Source organism: Helianthus annuus, chromosome 14 (genome assembly GCF_002127325.2).
Source record: "Helianthus annuus cultivar XRQ/B chromosome 14, HanXRQr2.0-SUNRISE, whole genome shotgun sequence".
Classification (NCBI taxonomy): Eukaryota; Viridiplantae; Streptophyta; class Magnoliopsida; order Asterales; family Asteraceae; genus Helianthus; species Helianthus annuus.
In genome coordinates, this window is record NC_035446.2 from 8,784,390 (window position 1) to 8,794,399 (window position 10,010).

General features: G+C 38.2%; 1 protein-coding gene across 1 annotated transcript; it reads right to left on the bottom strand.

Moving 5' to 3' along the window:
• Window positions 1–200: 200 nt before the first annotated feature.
• Window positions 201–1,044, bottom strand: LOC110906391. The gene has a single exon (XM_022151531.2). It carries the CDS (start codon window positions 980–982, stop codon window positions 275–277), a length of 708 nt encoding a protein of 235 aa, XP_022007223.1. The 5' UTR covers window positions 983–1,044; the 3' UTR covers window positions 201–274.
• Window positions 1,045–10,010: the final 8,966 nt, after the last annotated feature.

Below are 10,010 nucleotides of genomic sequence, written 5' to 3' on the forward strand. Positions count from 1 at the left end.
AATTCTGAATGATTTTACAACACACTAAAAGATGCCTATAAATACAACAACTAGGCTACAATCTAGAGAGAGGAATTCTCCTCTTTACAAAAATAAAAAGATTGCTCATAACTACAATTTATTCACAGTGTCTTGAGATTGATTTGAGGCAATCATTTCGATATTGCCTAATACAACTAATGTAAGACAAAAGTCCCAAACATTTAAAATCATTATCTATTAATATTAAAGAACAAAGTTAATCAAAGATTACAAACTATTTGTATACGCCTCTCTAATTTGAGAGGATATTAAGTAGCAAAACCCTAGTTCGTATTAATCTCTTGAAAATACATTCTAGTTCAACCTCCAAATCTTCCACAGCACTCTCTACAGCCTCCAATCGCTCTATCGCACATCGAACGGCGTGCACGTCACACTTCTCCCATGGGCTCAAACTATTCATCCTCATAAATTTAGCCTTCACTTGGACAAACCCATTAGAATTCATTGAGTTCCTGGCCTTAGGGTTAGGGTTTGGCATGGACATAAGTAACATAAGTGAATCCAATAAAGAGATTATGGTTTCTCTAACTTCACCCAACACATTCACTACAACCATTAGGTTATCATCATCATACTTATTGCTTGTACTCGTGTTCTTTGTAATTTTAAGCGATTTTAGCCGCTTTAACATCTGTTTCCTTAGATCTTTTCTATGGTGATGATAAGCTACAAATTTCTTTTCAGTGGAAGATGTTTCACCAAGAGTTATTCGATGAAATGTCGACTGGAGGTCTTGGATATGAGTTTTGACAAGAAAAAGTATGTCTTTGGTTCGCCCACACGAATCCAACATCTTCAACGAGGAATCGGACACCATTTGAAGACATGTTTGGCCTTGTTCGTGACGCGAGAGGGAGGTTTTGAGTTGAGGTGAATGGAGCAAATCGTTTGTGGAATCTTGCAAGTCTTTTAGAGAAAAGAAATTCAAGACTGACATGATTGATAATGAAGATGATGATGATTATGAGATGTAAATCTTTAAATTATGTATGCTTTGATATGAGATGATGCTGAATAAAGACCTATCTTTTTGTATGTATATATAGGAGTTGGTTTAACCTTATGTTGTGAATAATTTGGATATGATTTAAGATATGATAGGAAGAAGGTACGAAAGTGTACTACTTATTGATCTATACGATAGTGACAAAACGGAAACAGCTGGATTCGCTAAGTCTGTACCCTTGAAGCATCCACCCTACACACACCCATACATGCACGAGGGCATGTGGTATCTGATCTGAGATCATAAATTATGAGACAGACTAGCGGTGATTTTATTCCTTTTCAATTTTCCCATATCTCATACTGAATTTACTTAGCTAGATATTTCATTGAAATGCTCAATCTAACAATAGATCTCGTTTGGTTAATAACTAGAAGAAGTATTTTGTGTTTTGTAGTAGTGATGGATTAAGGTTAAATGACCATGATTGAGCCATTTCAGCTTTCACCGGTTGCTAGAGACTTTTGTTTTTTAGAAGAAGATCTGGGTTCAAATTCTAGCATACGGTAGATTAAGATTTATTTGATGTAATTTAGAAGTGTGTTATATTCTAACATTCACCGTTAAAAAAAAAGACCATGATTGAATTCATATTGGGGAGAGACTTATTACTTATTAGGGGACCATAAAAAGCGAAAAAACGATGAATCACTAGTTTTTCATTTAAAAAGTTTCATTAAAATTATTTTTTATCTACAAAAACATTTTTACATACAAGTGTGTATAGCTTATAATTGAGCGTGTTTTCGAAACTTGCAATAATACTTTTAGAACAACATAAAATTATTTAGTTTAAATTTAATGTATTATTCAAATATTTAAGAAATTAATAATATAAGTGGGATGAATAGGAAGTTTATTTTTATTTTTGATCAATGCATTGCTCAAGTCGTAACTCTTTTGAATTCTTAATGATATGTAAACAATAACTAAAATATTACATATAATAACTAAATTAATAGTTATTTATTTTCTTAACCAGCCTAATAATAATAATAATAATAATAATAATAATAATAATAATAATAATAATAATAATAATAATAATAATAATAAATAAATAAATAAATAAATAATAAAGTTAAATAAATAGTACATCCAAGTCATTAAATCTTGACGACTATATATGTTAATCGATTAAAATATAAATAAATATATATATATATATATATAGGGTAGGGTTCCAGCGTGAACAACCTCCCAAGCGTGAACTGCGTGAACTGATCTAGACCATTGATTTCCATTTTAGTTGTTAAGGGTATGATTGTAATTATATAAAAAAATTAGATTTAAATCATTATTTTAATAATTGAATTAAGTTACATCTTTCCTATTTTAAATTCATTATCCACAATATCTTTTATTTCATTTTTATTTTTCATATTTCACCACCAGAATTCGAATTATGATTTTTAAGATCCACGTAACCTTCATATTTCAACGGTGTACACATGTGTACTTGGGATTTTGAACAGTACACATGTGTACTCAGCATGGTACATATGTGTAATTAGCTACATAATACATACATATAAACAAACAAAACCTGTAAAACTAGTTTATATTAAGCAAATAACAAGTTACATAATGTTTGCCAAACCAAAAAAAAAACATACAATTACAAGTTCCAGTTTCATGAAAACAATAAACGCAACATAATCGGAAAAATAAAAAAGACATAGTCTTTTACAACTATTCGCCGCGTTGTATGCTGAATCATCCTTATCGACCAAGCAAACAAACATACGTGAATCATCCTTATCGACCTCATACGTGAATCATCCTTATCGACCTTCCATCTCCACTTTTCTCGTTTACGATGTCTCCTATAATAACACAAAAAAAAAAAAAACTCAGCAATTAGTACGTTGCATAATTCACAAGTGTACATCTACAACTTTACACATTCAATACACGAAAAAAATATGAAATATCACAAAAAACAGACGCTGTACACATGTGTACATTGCATTAAAACAGAGCAAAATCAGAATACACATGTGTACAGCGCCTTATAAATGGAGCAAAATGAAAATACACATGTGTACAGCGCCTTAAAACCAGAGTAAAATGAGAATACACATGTGTACATCGCCTAAAAAACAGAGCACAATCATAGCCTAATAGTCTGGTTGATAGATTTTTCTCAATTTCTGCTTGTAATCTTTTGAGAAACAACTTAAACGACACCATTGTTCCAAAATTAATAAAATCAAACTGAATAAAACTATATAGCTAGATAATAACAATTATGTATAAATAACTATAATCGAATAAGAATACCTTATTTGGTATCTTTCGATTACAAACATCCTCTTACTTGTAATCGACGGCGAATGAAAGCCTAGGCCTAGCCCTAGCCAACAACATTTTGGGCGGTGAGAAGTCCGGCGAATTGATTACAAACATCCTCCTACATCACAACTGAAATCTACAATAAAACAGTTGCTAATCATAATCGAAAGGAATCGGGTATTGTAGAAACTTACAGATCGATTGAAAGAGATAACAGATGATGACTAGGGTTTTTTATTGAGGCAGATAGATGAGCGATTGAGAGACGCGGCCTATCATTTCCGATCATGTTTACAACCTCCGTCATTGTCCCTGCTGTTTCGCCGGACGCCGCCACCAAAAGTAGTGGTCGGCGGTTATCTAGAAGCATAGAGAGAGAGGTAAAGCAGCGGGAGAAGAGACTGGGGGCAGGGCGATGTCTGCGACAATCTGGGTGGCGATGCAGCTCCGGCGACCTTCCATCTCCAATTTTCCCGTTGATGTCGATGGACCAGTTCTGGCGAGAGATCTATGTGGTGTGGGATTTTCGTTGGTGACGGCTGTGATATGTGAGAGAGAAAGATGTGTGTGATTTTGAAACCTAATTGTAGATATAAACGGAATTTATGCAATCAAGATGATATGAAAATTACACATATACCCTTATTCTCTTAATTAAATAGTAACAAATAACCAAATAATTACCATCATGCCATTCACTTAAAATCTCAAGATCATAAAAATCAAGGGCCCAGATTAGTTCACGCAGTTCACGCTAGAGAAATTGTTCACGTTTGAACCTAATCCTATATATATATATATATATATATATATATATATATATATATATATATATATATATATATATATATATATAGGTAGATGATCCTGTAAAAAGTGCTCAAAGTGTGAGAAGTGTATTATAACACTATATATAATACTATATAACACCATATAAACACCTTATAACAATATGTAACACCATATAATACCATATAACACTACGTAACACTATATATCATTATATAACAAATATAATACTATAGTTTGTCTGATAGCATATCTATGATAGATGTATAGTGTTATATTTGTTATATAATGTTATATAGTGTTACATAGTGTTATATAATATTATATGGGGTTAAATATTGTTATACGGTGTTTATATGGTGTTATATAATATTATATATAGTGTTATAATGCACTTCTCACACTTTAGACCCGTTTTACACTATCCTTACCCTACATATATATATATATATATATATATATATATATATATATATATATATATATATATATATATATATATATATATATATATATATATGTATATATATATAGAGAGCCGCTAAAATGAAAACCACCCCCAGTTGTAAGAACCACGAGAACCACTCTCAACCAATCAGATTATGACAGCTAAAAGGGTATTTTGGTCTTTTACCCCCAATGTCAAATCCTCACTCTCTCTCTCTCCATTTATTGTCACCAGAAGTTGTCCTTTCCTCTTTCTTATTTCATTTATTCTCTCTTTCTTCAATTCTTTAAATCAGTTTCATCTTCTTCAAAAATGGGCTTCATTCATCAGAAGTTCTCTCTCTCTCTCTCTTCAATTATTCAAATGAGTTTCATCTTCTTCAAAGTGGTTCCTCACCAGCAAACACCTCAGCCCCCTCCCCTGTTATTAACCGGCGGACACACAGCTGCAACACCACCGATGAACGACCAGCCACCACCACCGCCGTCTGCAGCGGTGTCGGGTCACGGCCGGTGATGTTCTGGGTCTTCCACTCGCCGTTCAACTTTCTGTCTCCTTTAAAATGTCCTCTCTCAGTCCAGAGGAAATATCTTCTGCCCCTCAACCAGGTGGTGGTGGTGGTGGCTGCTCTCCGGCGACATCTTCTGCCTCTCTTTCCTCTCTGCCGCCCCCCTTTGAGACTGGTGTTTGGTGGTGGTGGCGTTGGGGTTGGTGGCGGTAGCGATGGGGATGGTGGTTGATGTAACACCCCGTATTTTTGAATGTCAAAGTCAAAGTCAAAGTCCAAGTCAACTTTGACTTTCCTTGACTGTAGATAGTCGATTTTATAGTTTAGTTGTATTATGTGGAGTAAGTGTTGTAATCAGCAAGAATCGAAGTAATCGAATGTGTTTTAAAGCGAACCGATCTACGACTGTGAATGATAGGAAGTAACAATGCGATAAAGTTAACCTAATCAGTAATCAAACCGATCTAACAATCAATCGAACTCGAGACTCGAATTATGCGAATTGTGGTATTGTTATACGTGTGTGTGTGCCTTATGTGTTACTTGTGCATGTTTACTTTATGATTGGTGTGGTATTCAAACAAATCAATCGAAAATCGAATCGAAACTCGAAAAGCAATCGAACTCAATCGAAACCGACATCGAAACGTGACTTATAGGAGATTGTATGTTAGATATAGTAGTTGGGATTAAAAGTAATTTGACCAGGAACTCTATCGAATCCGTATCATCGTCCATCGAAATCGAAACGTCAAAAATCGTCGCAAAATACTCGAAGTGCATGGCGGATCGAACAGGAAGCATCCTGATCGAGCAGGCCAGCCGATCGGCTAGCACCTTGCCAGCCGATCGAGCAGCCCACTCGATCGGAGCTCCCAGCCGATCGGCTGCCACTTTCCTCTTTTGGAAGCCTATAAATAGGGCTGTCATTGTCATACTTTCCACTTTTGGAAAGCTCTGACCGAACCAGCTATCTTCTTCACCTTTTCTCAGATTTCTCTCAATCCCGGTAAGTTTTCACTCTAAATCGTGTACGTTTTTGATCATTACTTGATTCTACACCTTTCTATCTTTCAAAGCTTGGATTCTAACCGTGAAATCACCAAGATCTAAGTGTTCTTGGGTGATGTCATCATGGTGTTCTTGAAGAACATCAAACTTTGACATCATTCAACCATGAATAGCTTAGATCCAACCGATTTCCACATAAACAAGTTAAGATCTATCATAAATCTAAACATTTTCATGGTGTGAGGGATTGAAAGAAGGATTTCCAACTTTCTTTCAACTCTTTTACACTCAATGCCTCTCATCAATAGAAACGGAGTTTGAACCGGCTAACTAATCATTCAAATAGTTACAAGGTTCAAGATTTGGGTTCTATGAACAAGGTTCACCGATTTCGGGTTCAACTCCAAACCGACATTCCGAACCGTTCACCGGCCGGATTTGGGTGATTCCTGTTCGAGCCAAGGGAACAGGTAGGAACGAAGGTTAGCATAGTTCAACACGTTGTCAAGATACCTTGAAAGAATGACAAATAAACAAACAGCCAAGTGTTAGACGAAAGGCCGACCAGGTCAGAAATGTTGGCCGAACGGCTAGGCTGTTCGAACAGCCCAACCGATCGGACATGCCAGCCGATCGACCGGGCCAGCCGATCGGCTAGCACATGGTCCCACACTTTCGAAATTTCATGAGGTATAGTATTGACGAAGTAGTGTTCGATCGAACATGTTACTCGATTGGTAAACATTACTGTTCGGATCATGAGATACTATGCTTCAACACTTAATCGTTTTCACAACTCGTTCGTAGTAGGGAATGCCTGCCGATCGAACAGACTGTTCGATTGAGTGACATTCAGTTGAGGACCACTTCTGAAATTCCTAGCCGATCGAGTGAGCTAGCCGATCGAGTGAGCTAGCCGATCGAGCGAACCGCTCGATCGATCGACTTGAAAGGTAGGAACACTTCAGTATTCTCAAATGCTGCAACGAAAACTTCAAAAGTTCAAATCCTCAAACACAAACACACCAGAGGAAGAAACAATCCACTCGAATGGTCCAGCCGATCGAGCCAACCGGCCGATCGAGCCAACCGGCCGATCGAACGGGACTATCCACTCGGATATACCAGCCGATCGAACAGGCCGTCCGATCGAACCTGCCGTTCGATCGACCAGCCTATTCGATCCATTCCCACTTGTTTACTTTCCACATTACTCATTGTTGTGCTATCAAACTATTCAGGCTAACCCTACTCCCAGCGCTCCCTTCAATCCATAATTAATCACTGTGAGTATACTCGAACCCTTTTTGCTTTAGCACTTTTGGGTGTTACATACGTTACTTATCAAAATCACAATCGAACACACTATTCAAACCATTTGAACGCTAACCGATTGCATGTATTACGTGATTAAATGTATGCCTGTTATTATGTTTACACGTGGAAAGCTGTCTACCTGCCTTAGCAACGTAGTACTATAGTTTGGACTCAGCGCCCGTTTACCCGGGGGTTGTTAAGGACAATCTACTTGCATGATTTACGGTGGTGATCATGTATTGCGAACTGTCTTGGACAGTCAACCCGCAGTCACTGGTATTGATAGGTCCATGTCGATAATTTACATGCATCATTGCTATCTGTGTACGTGATGGTTATGCGTAAACTATTCGAACTCTATATGCTATTATCAAACTTGTATGCTCACCTTTACATTATATGTATTGACTTTATTTTAACGTATGTGACAGGTGCTTAAGTTGCTAGGATGCTTAGGTGCATGGTGATGAAATCAAGGCTAGGGAGTCTAGAAACAATAAGCATTTGTCTGTAATAATTAAATCTGAGTTGTCGGAACGGAATTACTTGTCTTGTTGCTTTCTGTGATAACTTGTTATTTATTTGGGACACGGTATGGGACGTGTCATTTAAACTAAATTTATATAATAGTTGTTGTGGAAACTTCTTGACAATCTGTTTCGCTCAGTGCCGCGCCCCGATGATTCCGCCATCGGTTGGGGTGTGACAGATTGGTATCAGAGCCATAACTATAGGGAATTAGGCAGACACGACCTAGTCCGGGTCGCTGTCTTAGAAACCTAGACTATAGTTAGGAACCATCCGACCCAGTTTATGTGTCTCATTCTGTAATCCTCCACTATCACTGCACTTGAGTTTTCAAATAAAAGTCGGTAGGTTTAGTTGGGAATAGGTGTGAAAGCCGCAAACTCCAGACCAAACTGCCTGACTTATGTTGATTTTATTCGTTTATTCATGCTTATCTCGTTATTTTCACCAACAAACCAAGGAGGTTATGCCAAATTAGGAGTGAAATCCATATTTTGACGAATAACCTCCTTTATTTTATTAAAAACAAGGAAGAAATTGCTAAGCCAAGGGGTTAAACCCTGACCTTAGCAGTTTGTTCTGGATTTTCTTCATCTCACCAAGGCTACGACGAACTCCATCGACCTGAACTCACAAGTATGACCTAGGAAGCGCGTGCGGAATGCCCAAGAATCGAGGCAGAAACACGACCCCTAGAGTCGAAAGTGACGACAAGTCTACTGTGAATAGTCGAGTTGCCTTGGGTAGTCGATGTCTAGTAGCCGCAGACAATCTATCTCTCGATTTTATGTATTTCGATTCTGAGAACCGTAACTATGTACTCTGATGACTTGTTGATTTTATGTGTTTATGTGTGCTTTCTTGTTTTACGCTTATGTTTTGGGACATTATTCGACTTTGCTATCGACATACACGACTCGCAATTGCTGTTCTATCTCAATTCGACATCCAGTTATCGCAACTTTAAAACGATATCATACTATACCGTGCTATACGACTAAGATAGGTTATACTATACGATGCTACTCGATGCGATATTCGAACGACACGCGAACTTTGAAGGATAGGTTTCTGTTTTCTGACTACCCCAGTGATTAAATGCCTAGGTAATTTACGTGTCTCTGTGTTTTGTGCTTCTGTGCTTCTGTGTTCTAGGTGCTTCTGTGCCTATGTGTATCTGTGGTTATGTGCTTATATGTTTATGTGATACGTATTTCGACGTGATTCTAAGCTTTAGAGAGTAGTAGACGTGTGAGGTGAGATTCGATTTCGTTGTGTGGAGACTCGTGACGATGTCTGTTGCAGACGATGTCGTCGTCTGGATCCCGACACCGAACCCCACTTACTCGCCAAGAAAAGAGAGACCGACGCCTCGCTGTTATCATCTCCAAAACCGTAGCGAAAGCTGTGAGTGAGGTGTATGAAAACGCTAGCAAGTCGTCAGAAGAATCCCGAGCTGAAAACCCTAAGGATTCAAGCAAGGCTGCTTTCAGCTTCAAGCAGTTCAAAGCATGCGGACCAAAAGAGTTCACTGGCGAAGATGGTCCTACAGCCATGTTTCACTGGTTCGACTCGGTCGAAGTCACTCTGCGCCAGAGCGGATGTCCAAAGCATCTCCGCACTCTCAATGCTACAGGCGTCTTCCAGTCCCGTGCTCTAGACTGGTGGACGGCCGAACGAAACAAGCGCGGAAATGATGCAACTTACGGGCTAACATGGAAGGAGTTGAAGGCAATTATGATCGACGAATTCTGCCCTCCTCATGAACGCCAAAAGCTGGAGGACGAGTTCTGGGGAATCAAGCAGAAGGATGGAGACAACGCTGCTCTCACTGCCCGCTTCAAGCAACTTAGCATCATCTGTCCTAATCAAGTCAAGACCTCAGATCAAGCCATCAAGAAGTACATCCGAGCCCTACCTGATTGTGTAGCCGATTTTGTTCACGCGGCCAAGCCAGCAACGATCGAAGAAACCTACCTACTCGCCGCTGAGATCAACGACAAGCGAGTCAAGTCTGGTTTCTGGGATAAGCAACCCAAGTCCCTGCATCAAGCCACTGCAGC